The 15635-nt window shown below is 39.2% G+C and overlaps 1 protein-coding gene across 2 annotated transcripts in view; it reads left to right on the top strand.

Moving 5' to 3' along the window:
- Positions 1-15354, top strand: part of FNDC3B (fibronectin type III domain containing 3B) — a 191794-nt gene extending 176440 nt beyond the window's left edge. For both annotated transcript variants that reach the window (XM_017827764.1, XM_017827765.1), the window contains 3 exons: positions 1730-1896; positions 5017-5144; positions 11834-15354. In XM_017827764.1, the coding sequence (XP_017683253.1) occupies positions 1730-1896; positions 5017-5144; positions 11834-12145 (607 nt within the window). In that variant the 3' untranslated portion in view covers positions 12146-15354. The remainder of the gene's footprint in view (positions 1-1729; positions 1897-5016; positions 5145-11833) is intronic.
- The last annotated feature ends 281 nt before the right edge of the window (positions 15355-15635 follow it).

The following is a 15635-nucleotide window of genomic DNA, read 5'->3' as shown; positions in this document are numbered from 1 at the left end:
AGTCTAGTATCCTCAGTCTTAATGCTGTCCTAAGTAGATGAGCAAATTTTGTTCCATGAGAACAGGTTTGTCTCAGTCTTGTGAAACTGTGCTGTGGCTGCTTATGTGAGCCTCAGAAATGTGGGCTCACATAAGCAGAAAGTGGGCTCAGAAAGGTAGTTCTTAAACTGTAGAAATGTAAGAATATAAAAACCTATTTCTTCTTTGAAAATTGGCTCTAAACTCTCCTCTCAAAAACTTGTGGGCATAGGTCTTTGATTTCTAATCAAGATGTGGGGCTCTCTAAAACTCAGTGGGGTTAGTAAGTCATGTTAGTCCTCAGAGAACATTTCCGGTAATTTGAATTACCAGAACATGTCCTTTAACTACAGATGATTCTTGATCTCTGTTTGTACTTACGTGGATTGCAATCATAATGTAATACAAATTGATTTCTGTCCCTGAGAGCTAATGACAGACCCAGTTTCTTTGAAATGCTCAAATTGGTTATACTCTGCGTCTCATGCAAAGCCAAAGGATAAAGCTAGCACCTAGATAGGGAGGTCAAAAATCTCTCTTGGCTTCCTGGTGATTTAAAATCTGCTGAAATGGTTAAGATATTTGAATGTGTGCTAAATGATAAAAAAAAAAAGTGATCCTACACAACAAATTTTATGTTCCCCAAGTTCAGGGCTATTGCGTGCACAGACGTTGTTCCCACTGGAGGCTGAGTGGATGGATGCACAACCTAAGTGCTTCTTCTTTCTTTATTTTCATCTCTATTCTGCTCAGCAGCTGGGGGTCAGGGTCTTGCCTAGAAATTGCTGGCTGACATGCAACTGTTATTGAAAAACATCTGAGCAGAGCAATGAAAGATAAAGTCAGATTCTCCTTAGTAACTGTACACTTATTTTTATAAGATTAGGTGACATTGGGTTTGTTCTGTATTATATTGTTGGACGAGTTTGTGCACGCTCATGTTTAGTTTTGTCAGTGGAAGTGTTTTGGAAGTCACTTCCTTAGTGTAGTGTGGTCTTCTCAGCCTGCTCTTGAGCAGAGCTCTCCGTGTGGGCCTGCCCAGCACTCCCAGGCTGGCATCCTTTTCCATGCTCCGTATCTCCCTCCTTATAATTATGCTTACCCTGTGACTTCTCACTCATAGGCCACCGTGTGTTCTGTCTGAACCTGTTTCTGTCCCTGCTCTTTGACTGGCTTCCATCTGTGAGTTCTTCAGAACTGAGAAGTGTGTAACATATTACAAACATATTAACAGTCTGTCCATTCTAATTTTAAATAGGATTACTCTGGCACAGATGAGCATAAGATGTGGTTTTTTTATCTTAAGGTGCAAATAAAATCCATAACCATAAGAGTCAACATATTAATCTTGTTTTAGCGGTAGTTTTAAACCAGCAGCACACACAGTGTATTGTAGCAGAACACAGGTTCAATCCTTTTTGATTCCTAGGTAGTAGGAAATCCATTGGCAGATGTTCTTCCTGGTAATTCATGTAATCATTTTACAAGGTTATAGTAGTTGCAAAAGGGACAATGAGCTTCTGCTTTCCCCAACCTCCTCGTCATTGTTAGTGTGTTAATAAGGTGACATTTTTATACCGGCCTTTAACAGCTCTGCAGAGCACGTGGTGCCACTTTTCACAAGATGGATACTTTGAGCTGATAAATGTAATAACCAGGAATGTCAGTGCCACTCCAGTGTAAACACATGTTCTCATTTTTATTGTTTCAGGTTTATCCCAATTTATAGGGGACCAAGTCATACGTACAAGATACAAAGGCTGACAGAGTCCACTTGTTACTCGTTCAGAATACAGGCAGTAAATGATGCTGGGGAGGGACCTTTCTCAGAAATCTGTACCTTCTGCACAACTAAGTCAGTCCCACCTGCAATCAAAGGTATGTAGCAGATTTTTTTTACATATATGTACATAACATGTAAATATTTATGTAATTGTTAAGTATGCAGTGAGTTTGTAAGGGTTACCACAAGTATGTAATAACATATGAAGAATCAGTTTGTGCTGCTTGTAGGTTTCTGTGAATTCTGAAGTTATGGTGAGAAGCTAAATTATCACCCAAAAAATCACATAAACAATATAAATGTTATGTAAACCACTGCTGTTATACATAAACTGTTAAAATGCTACTGCTAACAATGTTTGCTAGGGAATTGCTCTGGATTACAGCAGCACTTATACAAAGGATCTAACAGCTGTAGTGAATATGTGTACCTACCAACTTCAGCTTTAATAAAGTTTAATGTTTTTAGTTGTGTAGGTGATGTCTAACATAGAACTTTAGGGTTTGTTTTTCCTTTAACGCATAAAATTAATTATGATATTTCACCTATAGAGCATTAGAATTAGAACTCAGTATGTGTTCCACTAGAAGAACTAAAGGCCTAATTAAATGAAGTTTTATAATGAAATGTCTTTTGCTCTGTGTAAATTTTGTCCTAAGTAATTATGCTCCTTCTGAGGAGGAGGAAGGAAGGAGCAAAACTAAAACAGTACAAAACACAGTAAAAGATGTTTCATTATAAAACTTCGTGTAATTAAGGCCTTGAGTTCTGGACCTAATTAGGCCGCCTTTTCCCTGTTACGAAGGCAGTGGGTTCACTGTATGGGCTGTCAGATCAGCTGAGCTGAAATCAGATGCACTCTTTTTCCTGGGTGCTTAAGTTTCCCTGTCAAGTCATGTCATTTACTGTGAGAAACAGCAACTGTCAGTTTGCCAGAGAGGTTTTGTTTGCTGCTCTGCGCTTAAAATCTGGCTTTGGTGATTTTGACACCTTTTGTAACCAAAGATGTAGAGAGGGCAGAGCACTGCAGGGGTGTATTTCCCTGCTCCCTAGGTTAGCTGCTCTGAGTCACCCCCAGAAAGAACAATGTTCTCAAGTAAAAAATATCTGTGTGATTGAGGGTACAGATATTTAGCCAGGGGTGAATTATCCCAATTCACACCATTACACAGGTGTAAGATGTGCTGCCAGCCAAGGGAACAGAGCTCATGCTGGATGACCCAGGGCAGGTGCATCTGCAGCACTAAGTGGATAAAACCAGCCCAATGATGCTGGCATGCACTGTAGTCACACTTGCATTTTGTTGGATAATAATCAGTTTTATTCAATTCACCTCACCTAGCTTTTTGTTTTAAACTCTCTGCCTGCCTATTGAGTTCCTGTTAAATATGACTCACACCCTCGGCCGAATATCAAGCGGTAAAATATGGTGCAAATAGCAGGTCGTGTGTAGGCTGGGACCTTGGGTACCTGACAAAATACTGGCTGTAACAGAGAAAAGGGCACAACAAAAACTGTGCTAGTGAACACTGCTGAGGGGAGGTGATGCTGCAGGGAGGAGAGCTGATGAAGCAAGATGGTGATGTTGATTCCCTTATGTGTTCAGGGCAATACAGAGGAATTTATGTGATAAACTTAGTTCAGTTTTTCATCTATCAGAAGCAAATGTTTATTCTCCTCTAAAGTCTCCTAATTACTCATTTAGTGATGCCAACCCCAGAATAGCATTGTTGTTAATGGCAGTGTTTTGTAAGTGTCAGACAAAAATCTGCATGTATTGGGGTGAGGGATGGAAGGAGGAGGAAAAATAATTGAGAATGTTGTTGTCAGCTGAGATGAAGGCGTCTATTATCAGTCTCTCAACACTGGCAGATGTGCAGAGGGAAGTAAATGGATATTGATTACATTTGGGTCCTCATATGATTCATGTGTTCCTCTTGGGTAGTAACAAATCAGTCTAAAATTCATCTAATGTATGCAGCAGCATTTGTTTCTTTGATAGACCCTCCTGTTGTCTGTTTTCGTAGGGTTGGGGCTCTAGATTGCCTTTAACAAGCTCGTGTCCTTGCACGTGCACGTGTTAACCACCTGCTAAAGTGTTCAGTGCTCTTGTTTCTCCCAGTTTCATTCTTTTTTTTGGTATTGTGCTTGCTTCCTCTGCCTGATCAAGAGGTTGGTGGACCCTGGATGCCGTTGCAGTTTTTTGATGCCTTCCTGTGGCAGATGCTTAGTTGTACACATAAACACACTGCCACTGCCAGTGCTCTGCTCAGCTCACCTGTGAGCTTGCCCTTGGGTTTTTTTGGCTTTCGACCGGTGAGAGATCCTTTCCCAAGGACAGCAGCCTTGTGACAGCTGGCAAATGGAATTTCTCTGGAGTTCTAGTGAAAGCATTAGTCTAAGTCTGGCTAGAAATAGCAGGTCTTATCATCTGGGTGTCAGGCTCAGAGTTACATACAGCTCTAAGTTTTTTAAATTATGCTTGTGATTTTGCTTCCCAGGCTTGACTTAATAATTTTCTGCATTAAGAGATTTAGCTTCCCTTCTCACATTCCTTCTATTTTTCCTGAATGAAATGTTTGATATTATTCCTCTCTTTCAATGACATGTAGCATGGGAGGAATGTGCAGTGTCTCCACTGGCACAGGTGTTTGCTCAGAAGTTCACGAAATTGCTGCTTTTGTGAATGCCTGTGCAATTTGTATGCTGGCTTCTGCTTTGAAAAGATCAGTGCACAGCTTTGCAGTTGAGTTTTAAAAGTTCAAAGTTTTCTGTTGCATCCACTCCCCCTCTCTACTGCTCACACAGATCAGAGATGATCTGAGAGCTCTCTGCCCTTCTGCAGAAGGGATCTGGGTCCTATAATAAACTTCTTACAAGCTTGTTAATCAGCTCTAAATTTCACCCAGTTTTCTGTGGATTGTGTTTGTTTTTGTTTAATACCGTAGGAATCCTGAACTGCTTCATCAGGTAAGACTGTCCTGAAATGAATGAGCCTTTTGAGTGACTTAAATTTTATTTCTTTCATCCAGTGGTGATGGCAGTTTGATTTTTTTGGCCACATAAAGACAGTACAGATTATGTGCTACTTACCCCTGTGATGTCCCAAAGTTCCCTTTTTAAAATGTTCTGGTAAATATTACAGTGCTCATAAAATAATTAAGATTTCAGTGCAGTCTTTATATTAAATGTTAACGTATTTCATTTTGTTGCAGCCCCTCGAGTGACACAGCTGGGAGGAAACTCCTGTGAAATTACTTGGGAAATGGTCCCACCCATGAAGGGAGATCCTGTTGGTTATATTCTGCAGGTACTGGTTGGAAGAGAGTCTGAATACAAGCAGGTAGGGAAATGGTCTGGGTTTAATGTTGCTAAATTGATGTCATAACGGAAATGGTTTTGAAAAATTGCTGTGCTGCTTCTTTGTATTTGGTGATGTGTCAGGTGCACTTTGGTAAAGGCTGAGTCAAAATTAAGGGCTGTAATAGGTTGTTTTGTCCCCTAAGGGAGTATATAGAACATCATTATCTTATTGGAGTGATTCGAGCTCTCTCTATAGTTAACCACTATTTTTAACTGAACTAACCTTTGAGAAGTTACAGTTCTCTCCACCCAGGCTTGCTTCTGAGCTTACTGGTGTTAACCATTATCTGAAGATGAGATGAAGCAGGTAGATTAATTCCTCCTTCACTAAGCCCATTTTAAGATCATCTATCAAGGATTTCAGTCAAGTGCACAACTTGAAAGTGGTTTGTTCATCTGTCCCATTCTGGTGTCAGGTTTCGATACACAGTTGTGTAAGTGCTGTATATCCTTCCTGGCACTGTGGAAACAAAGGGAATGAAGTACAGCTCATCCTTCTTTTCTTGCCTGTCTTCATTAGAGCTCGCAAGTGGACACTTCCCCAGAGCAGCAGTTCAGAACAGCTCATTCACAGCTAGACCTTTTGTTTCATCTGTCACACCTCTGACTGTGTGATTTGTAGTGCACTTCATCTGTGCCCTATCTGTTTCCTGTGCTTTCTTTCACTGTCATGTGGATTCCAATTAAGTCCAAATTAGGGAATGAGATAAGCTAAACTTTCAATTAAACCCTTAAAAATATGTTAAGGTAGTACTTTATTTGCAACTATGTCTTTGTTCCTCTTCAGCCTGTTTTTGAGTGTTACTCTGAATTAATGAATTATAAAAAATAGCATTAAAAATGCTGGACAATTCATGGGGGTGGTAAAGATTCAGAACCTGACTTGTTTTTGTCAGGAAATATTTTTGGTGCTGGTGTAGATAATAAAACCTCTCTGTACTGTCTTGGCCTCATGATGTCAGTGGCAAGTGGACTCATTTACTGTTGCCTGATGTACAAAGTAGCCTTGATGTAACCTCCACACACAGCTTTAGTAAACATAAGTCCAGTGTTTAAAATATTCTGGATGTCCTCGGGGAGAACTGGGCATGGCTTCATGTTCCTTGGAGGTGGGTGATGGCTTAATCTGCACAGTCAAGAACTTGTGGTGTGAAAAAAAAAAAAAACAAAAACCAGCAGTAAAGGGAATAAAACATACTTTCAGGGTCTTCTTATGCTGAAGGTCTTCATTTCTCACGAGGCATGAACCTGATGAGGGGTTTTTGCATGAGTTGGCACAAGTAACTCACTGGCAGAAGCTCCTGGCTGGGATGCTCAAAGCTGCCACTAGGACTTGTGTAGTTGGGCTGCCTGATACCCAGCCACGGGAAAGAGGGAGAGTTCACTATTTCACCTTCTCACAAATCAGTTTTGCCCATCAGAATGTTTCATTTTCAGCACGAATGTGGGTGGTGCCTCAGCAGTGGGGCACATCACTGACTGTCCATGGGTTGAGCTGCAGAGGCTGTGAGCACACCCTGAGCTCCTGTTTTGTGCAAAGGAGATAAAATATGTAAATATCTTTGAGTGATTTTCTGGCTAGTACATTTTACTTCACCTCTGGCATGCCTGTGATCACCTGCTACTATTTAACTGAAAAGTAGTGTGATTGATATGTTCATTAATCTTAGTGATATGTTAATTACCTTTAAAGTGCAAGTCGTAAATTTATTTTTAAATATATTTTGTTCCCTGCAAGTGACATATATATTTTGCATATGTATCTTAAGAGGCATATTATATTAAAAATGTTTTGCAAATTGTTTTGAAGGGTTGCACAAATGAAAAATAATTGTAGATTTTTCAGGCTATTAATGGAAATAAAGGAATGAAAGGAAGCTATTCCTTTCCCTGCTGCAGGATTAGCCACTGACATGCTAAACTACACTAAAGCTGTAGTTTCCCTCTAGATCATTTTCCTCTGTACTCCAATGTTTGCAGCCCTCCACTGCCCAAAAGCTGCTGGTTTTCCACCATTTGACTTGCAGAGGTGATACTAAGGTACTTAAAAGCCCTTTTTTTCAGACTGGGACTATAACCATCCCTGCCCTTTTCTGGGAGAACATTATTTGTAAATATTTCTCTGCTGAGAATTATCTGAAGAACTGGATTTGCAAGAACTAAACAGATAATATTTTAGCTCCCTGAAAAGTGTATTTAAAGAAATACTGAACTGCTTCTTTTCCTGTTTCTCACGTGATGTGTTCCTCTTTGTGTATTTGTATGCTTTATCTATTCAGATAATTTTAAAGAAGTAATGGCATACAATTCTTTTTAGGAAATCAAATCTTCCTTGTTTACGAATCAGGATGTAAACCACAGCAGATTCCAGGAATCACTGGCCTGGATTTGTTTTTCTGTTTCTTGCACCTTTATCTGGCAAAGCTTAGTCAGAATTTAGCTTCAAATTGTGTTAAATAGGTTTGCTTAGTTTTAATCCAGAGTTAGGGGAGGGGGCTGGGCTGGGCAGCAGTTGCAGAGCTGGAGCTGGGGATAGTGGTTGTAATGCCCGGCAGCCCAAGGTTTAGTTTCCCAGTTGAGCAGCTCTGGGACTGGAATCACCCAGGAACCAGCTCCTCATCAGAACTAACCATGGGAAATGAGAGCTGAGCTTTTTAAAACTTCCTTAGCCTTAAATTGTTTGCCAGTGAGGCAAAATGTTCTACCTTTGAAATTTCCAAGAATTTGGAGGCAGTGGTGTTTCATCAGCTTCTGCCTCATCTTTTCTGGGAGAAAACTGTTCCCAAATGCTTTCCAAAAGAAGAAAAGGTAAGGGTAGGATACACTGGGTGTGTGAAAATTCCCTAGCAGTGCAGTGGGAAGCCTGCTCAGGCCTGCACTGAGGTTGGGTGCCTGCAAGAGCCTGGTTGGTCTTACCAAGCTCTCACTTCTATTATTGTTTTTTCTTTGGTTTGTAGACACACAGTGTCTGGAATGCTTTGGTGAACTGTTTATTTGTGTAAAGCTCTAAAAATTGGGTTTCCTTCTCTATTTTCCGTAGTAAGTACAAGGCACTTGTACTGGTTGTTTGCCGAAATACAGCAGACTTGTACAGCACCTGTTGGCATTTAGTGTTTAGTGCTACTTGCACTGAGTATTTTCTCTGCCTCCTGGTGCTAGTTTTGTGTCATGAGATGAAGCAAATAATTTCCTTCCTTTAGGGTTTTTCAGTGCAGACGACCTCCTGGCAGGTGGTCTGAGGGACTCTGGTTTCTCTGTTCAGGAGACAAGGCTGTCCACACAACTCTGAAGGGTTTTATGAGCATCTCAGCAGTGGAGTGAGTGAAGCTGATGTTGAGTTTGGATGAAATAATAAGCCAGTTTCTTAAAGAGAAATCTGTCAGGTGACTTTAGAAGAAGTTAGACCTATCAAGTGGACATGCTTTCAACATAGATTGAAACCCATTCCTGGAAGTGTTCAAGGCCAGGTTGGATGGGGCTTGGAGCAACCTGGTCTAGTGGAAGGTGTCCCTGCCCATGGCAGGGGGTTGGAACAAGATGAGCTTTAAGGTCCCTTCCAACACAAACCATTCTATGATTATTTGTCTTCTTATCACCATATAAAATAGGCTCTTATTAATTACTAAATACACTGGTCATTGCAGTGGGATGCAACAACCAGGTAAGATTATCTTACACTTCCATTGTGTTGCTTATAGGGCAATTATGGCTGTCATTGTTATTATTTGGAAAAGATGGAGGGAGGGTTGGAATTATTTAATGAGACCAGTGAAATTGAGAAACACTTGCCTGCAGGAATTCTCTGAGCTTTTTAGCTTGGATCAGTAGGATCAAATGCCATAAGAGGCTTCAGCAGCAGTTTATTACTTGTGATGATATTTTCATTGAGGGAACCAGGCAAAAAGCTCATCACGTTTTTATTATATTCTCAAGTGCCTAAACAGAAAAACTGTTTTTAGGAACTGATAGTGATAAATTGGATAGGCACTTCACTTTGGCTTGTTGGCCAACAGAGCATAATGTGCTACATATAAAATACTATCGTGCTTTATAGAGTTATATTTGATGTCGTATTTGTTTGGCAGATTTAAAGAACTTATTCATAATTGTCAGGTTTTTTATTCTGTTGTGTATGTGAAGTCCATTGACGGAGTGTAACAGTGTTCACAACCAAACATGTGTCTGTGCTGAGGGCACCCTGTTGTGGCTCCAGGATGCTGCTGCAGCTGGTGACAGAGGATACAGAGGCTGCTGTCAGAAGTGGATGACAGTTAAGCACAACAATTTTTCGCTTGTCACTGAGAAAGGACATAGGTCCACTGGTGCTAAGTACTCGTCAAGCCACTGGAAGCAGGACAATTTCCACCACCTTCCTAGCACTAATGCGGGAAATGTTTTGTCTTTATCATTAGTGAATATTAATTCATGTATTCTATGCACTTTCAACTATATTTCAAACTTCCCTTAAAGGTACACTCTTCTCTCACTTGGCTGTCTGGTCTTTTTCTGAGAAGTGCTGTTGAGTAGCTGTCTCAAGTGAACTTGGTCATCTGTGCTTGTTAGACTGTAATAAAGATACAGGTCTTTGATTTAGCCAAACTTGACCTCCAGTTACGCTGGTATTCACCACCTTCACAGAACAAAACAAGTAAAAAACCAATTAACTGGAAAGGGTTTTTTCAGTGTGAAGACAGGTTATGTATATTCCATCCCTAGTATTGGTTAAATGTTATTTATCAAGATTAAATTGTAAATTTTTTTTATTAAATGTCATTATTTGTATTTCACTGGATTTTTATTTTGGTTTAGAAGTGGTCATATTGGTTGCAAAGGCAAGTAGAGCTTCTCTGATTATATGTTTGGAAATGAAGTTAATAATTACTTATTTAGGAATAAGCTAAGAGTTAACCACTTATAAGGTGCAACACTGGTGATGGAGTAGGTGGAGGACGCTTGCCCTCAACAGGTGGGTGTTAGAAATGGAGTTGCCATTGGAAAACAGAGTGGCAGAAATGTTCTTGGGATGAGGCGTGCTTTGCAAATAGGTGTCCCAACCCTCACATTATTTCTGTGGGTTGCTAGAGCATTTTCAGTTTTGTTTTCCCCGCAATTACTTTAACTTACTGACTCAGTTCTCACTGGCATTGGAAAGACAAACAAAGACAACAAGAAAGGCAGCAGTGCATAGGTGTGGCTACTCGCAGGGATTTATGGTATGAATTTGTTGTATTCCTATCACTTGACCTAGAGGGAAATTCCTGAAGATACTGAGGGTACTTGAGGAAAGTAACATTTATTTAAACATTGTTTCTTGATCGGTGCCTGGAGGCCAAGAAACATGAGCCAGTTGGAGGACTTTTGCTTCGTCTGGAAACGCAGAGTCACCATCATTCAAACTGTATTGGGAAAAGCTCAAAAGTTCAAAAGGAATGGGGAGAACAAATGAAAGAAAAACCTTAACTTTGTCCCAAACCTTCTCAAGAAATCAGCGACCAGCTGTTTAACCAAGGGATGAGTCTCAGGGACAAGCAGGGCAGGAAAGCTGGGCTCCTTAAGTGGTGTTTAGTTGAGCAGGTCTCCTTCCTCCTCTTTTCTTACTCCAGAGTAATGCACAGGAAGTCCTTTATGGGCTCAGGTCTAATTTCCCACTTGCTGCCGTCTTCTAAGATGAGTTCTTGCCTCTGGGAGGGCAGAGTGCTCTCAGCCGTCTGCTCCTGCAGTGAGGAGAAGGGAAAATGAGTGGTGGAAGAAGTATCTGAAGTTCAAGGTAGTTTTTCTCCCAGCAGACACAGGCACTTTATGACACATTTTTCATTTAATCAAGTACCAGTTTCAACAACCCTCTGTTATATGAATAAGTTGTTTTCAGAGTTTATGAATGTTTCCAGTGGTCTTTTTCCATTTACATCACCAGACTGTCTCAGATACTCAGTTCTCTCTCCTTTCTCATACTGTGACTTGTGCTCTGAGTCGTGCATTAACCGCGCATTAATGTTTGATTAACCTAAATATGTGATAGGTTTGGATTAGTAAAGAACCAAATAAAATGCAGTCAAGCGTAGCTTTTCCATACCTTAATAATATTTTATTATTTCCACCATTCTGAAAGTGTAATTTGTGGCAAGACTGCTGTTTATTGAGAGAAATGTGAGGGAAAATACATTAAAATAATGTCTGTAAGCAGTTTTACAATTACACATTGAATGACTTGCAATAACCTTCTTTGCAGGTTCTCTTTCTCTTGGGACCAGACATAGTTATTAAGTCTTAGACATGTTTTAGGCATAAAATCACATTTTAGGAGTACAGAAATATGTTTATTAGCACACCCACAAAAGATGAGTGTGTCTTATGATTGATGTGTTGTCTGAAGTGTTGTCTGTCCCTGTGTGCACTGATACTGTTGAACACTCTGTATTGAGATCTCCCATGGCTTGACATCTCTCACACAGTCCTCCACATGCCTCTGTTTTTCCAAAACCTGCGTTGACCTGGTGAATTCCTCCCCTTGAGAGCTCCCCGAGTGTTTCCTTGGAGACTTGACTGAATCTCCTGGCTCACATCCTTGTGAAATCCTACGTTATTACTTTTTTAAGTTGTTTGATGCTACGGAAGTAGGAGGTTGTCTTGCTTTGTGTGTTTGACCGGGCTCCCTGTTCTGTTTTGAAGGTGTACAAGGGAGAAGAGACCACATTCCACATCTCAGGCCTTCAAGTCAACACAGACTATCGGTTTCGCGTCTGCGTCTGCCGCCGGTGCTTGGATACCTCACAGGAGCTCAGTGGACCTTTCAGCCCCTCCGTTGCCTTCGCGCTCCAGCGGAACGATATCGTGCTTGCGGGAGAAATGGGAAGCGTGGATGACCCCAAGCTGAAGAGCATGATTCCTACTGATGAACAGTTCGCAGCCCTCATCGTTCTCGGCTTCGCGAGTTTGTCGATTATATTCGCCTGTATATTACAATACTTCTTTATGAAGTAGAGAATTCAGTGGAAGTTTTGAGATACAAATTTAACTAATGCTACGCATTATAATCCACACATTTATTCAGATATTCCTTGTTTTGTTTTTTTTTTAAATCCTTTTGTTCTACCATACATTTTATATACTTCTCTTGTTTTTACAGTTCTAGCTTGAAGAAAGATAAATCAGTGTTTTGATGCACCTTTTTGAAATTCAAAACTAGGAAGTGGTCAAACTGGAGAAACAAGCAAACCAGATACCAAAAGCAAGATTTTTTCCTTTTTCCTTCACAATTTCAAAATTGTCACCAATTTGCCTTTTCAACGTTGTTTTGGGTTTTTTCACTGAAGTTCATACAGTCTCTTATTTTATCTTAACTATTTAGGAAATTTTAATCATGGGTCACTTTTTTTGTCTCTTCTTTTTCCTTCTAAACATTAGTCACAAGTGTGTATAGTGATGAGGCTAGAATACAGTGTTAGTCAAGTACCAGTTTTTCCTTGAACAGTATTAGCAATGTTGCCTAAGAATTATTCACTACATTTGCCCCAGTTTTTCAAGATAAAACCTAAGTTGTTGTTTTAACTGTTTAGTGGATTTAAATTGGAACGGTATCCTGCAGTCAAAAAACCTTTTTAGTTATCTGTTGTTTTTACAATTACAACACTATAAACTGCCTGTATAAGAAATCAAATAACCAAACTGCATATAAATTATGAAGCATTATAGATTCTTTTTTACCATTTTGATTCCTAGCAGTAATTTTAAGAGGGCATTGTGCAATAGTTAGTTATTCCCATGTTCAGCTATTTAAAAGCTGCTTTAACTTGTCTGTTTGTCACTGTATATAACTATTCCTAATCTAATACTAGATATTATTCTATTATGTTCAACCTGATTTATATGATTCAAGCTGGTGGCAGCTTACTGCCTCTACTGAATTAGGTGAGATTTACACTCAATGGAAGCAAACTTTACTGTCAGTTGATCTTTTATTATTATTATTATTTTTTGGAGGGGTATCCATTTTATGGAACTTTCTTGGAGGTATCAGAAATCACATCTGTTCATTTTAAATACCTTAAATGGGTGTCATTGCTGTTCTTACCACGGGGCTAATTGAAATAACTTGGTACCTGGCAAAACTGAGATGAGAGTCCTGCAGAGGAACGGTGCCTGCTCTGATGGCAGTGTCCCCCCTCCTGCCTGCCCCTTCCCAGACACGTTTTAATCCATCGAGACACTAGATTTTTAACTCTTGAGTCATGGGGTTATTTATATTAAGTCAACATTGTGCGAGTACCTCAGGGACATAAATGAGCTGGAGGTGCAAATAGATTCCAAAAGGGTGCAACAGACACAGTGTATTTCCCTGCCTTTTGTTTTTGTATATTTTTGCTACTTGGTTTTGCTCTTGTCCTAGCTTTTTTTGTGCTCTGTCTCCATCGTCTAAGATTCAGTGTCCTGTACTAGCATTATATTCCCTTAACCAAAGTAATGGGGAAAAAACAACATTATTTTTGTTTTTAGGTTTATTTATACTATATACTGCATACAGTACTTTAAATACCAATTACAGTGCAATCTTTTTATTTATTGTAAAAAAATAAAAAATAAAAAGTGTACTTATGTACTAATCCCCCTCCCCACCCACCCCATAGCATGTTACATTTTGTCTGTTTTATACTGTTGTACTTTAGGTCAACTTTTTACCTGGCAGCATTCCTAGTATTATTAATCTTCTTACATTTTCTTGTGTTTTTGAAGATGGGAGCATCTAGTACATTAAATGCCAAAAAAACCCATTATCAGTGATTCAAACGTTTACATGTATCCAAAAACGTAATCATCTCTGGAAAGAAAGTGCTAAGATCAATGAATTATTCTGTGTGCCTCTCTAGATGTAGCAAATATTAGAAATGTTCTGTATTTTGTTATTGACTATAATTAGTTTAATTTAGCCTTGCAAACTAATGGCATTGAGCTAAATATATATATTTTTTTGTTTTTTTGCCAAAGTCATGGCTTGTCAAATTTATTTACATCTTATTTAAATTTATTTGTGATATGAAACTTTGTGACCTTGCATCTGTATTTTGTGAGCAAAGCATATACAGCTGTTTTCAGTGGAGGGGAGAAGAGTGTATTTTTTAAAACAGTGAAAATTCCGCTAGTTTGGAAACCCAGAAATTTGAATAGATTCCCTTTTTTTTTTATTTTTGGAGTATTGTTTGAGCAGTGCTGCTATGAAATCCGAGCTGGACACCTTTTTAAGAAATAAAAAAAAAAACAAACAACTGCTTTAATAAAAATTAAGGATAAAACCCCACCTTGTTTTAGATGAGCAATTTTGAAAGGTTGAAATACAAATGATACTAAAAGCAGCGGGCAGAAGTGTCAGGAAGAGCAATCAGTTACACTCAAAGCATTTCTGTCATTGCTGATACGTTTGGTCCCTTCTAACCACACGAACCAGAAGACCCAGCCCAAGCCTGAGGTTATTGGAGGCCGTGCACTGGAGGAGCTGGGACAGGCCCTGGAAGAGTTAATTTGACATTCTTTTAGTCTGTATATTCTGCCATAGTGATTGTCATATGATTGTCATTCACATAATAATGACAAAGTAAAGGATCACAGATGTCAGACCCTCCCCATTGCTGATGCCTTGTCCCTTCTCAAACATCCTCATGCCCTTGATCCAGCAATAGCAGGTGTTGGATCCCACCCCAGGGCTCTCTGCTCTCATGGAAATCACCACCACCAACAAAGGTAGAATGAAACACTAAATATTTGAAACCCTTAAGGAAGGAAAGAGATGTTTTTGTATTGTTCTGCCTTTTTCTTTATGAACTTGAAGTGTTTTCTAATCCTGTTTGTTGGCTCCAGTAGCTCAGTATTCAGTGTCACGATTGAGAAGTGCCCTAACTGAATGTGTATGAACCTTATCCTTGCACAGTTCTTTAAATTGAAAAAAAAAAAATAAAATGTTTTTACCTCACTATGGGAACATACATTCCAAGCTTTTCAACTTTAAAAAAAAAATAATCATAAGTTTTCTTGTATTGTAAATTTTAGACTATTTCATATGCATTATATTAAAACTGCCATATCAATTTTAATGTATAGATTTTGCAAATACTACACTATGTATGTAAGACTTAACTGTATCTGTAGTGTATATGTAATATATTTATGCCCAATAAATGTTTTAATTCTTTCTGATATTACCAGGAGTTACTTTAATTGAACACAGACCTTTGGGTCTACGTGGATCCTTCTGGCAGGTCAGTGCTGTTGTGCAGCCTGGAGTAGGGGTGGGAGCCCCAAATTTACCTCAGAATGCTTCTGGTTTGTAATTGCAGTGATTTTGTGTTACTTGTGAAGCATAAGTTTATAGGAATAACCTTGAAGTCAGGTGTTCTAATAACTTCTTTTAAATACTTTGCATGAAAAATTAAGGATTATAAAAATATAGCTAGACTTTTTATCTCTTAGTAATTAAACACTT

Source organism: Lepidothrix coronata, unplaced genomic scaffold (assembly GCF_001604755.1).
Source record: "Lepidothrix coronata isolate B3197 unplaced genomic scaffold, Lepidothrix_coronata-1.0 Scaffold142, whole genome shotgun sequence".
Taxonomy (NCBI): Eukaryota; Metazoa; Chordata; class Aves; order Passeriformes; family Pipridae; genus Lepidothrix; species Lepidothrix coronata.
The sequence above is the reverse complement of the archived record's forward strand: the minus strand, read 5'-3'. Positions and strand labels throughout refer to the sequence as shown.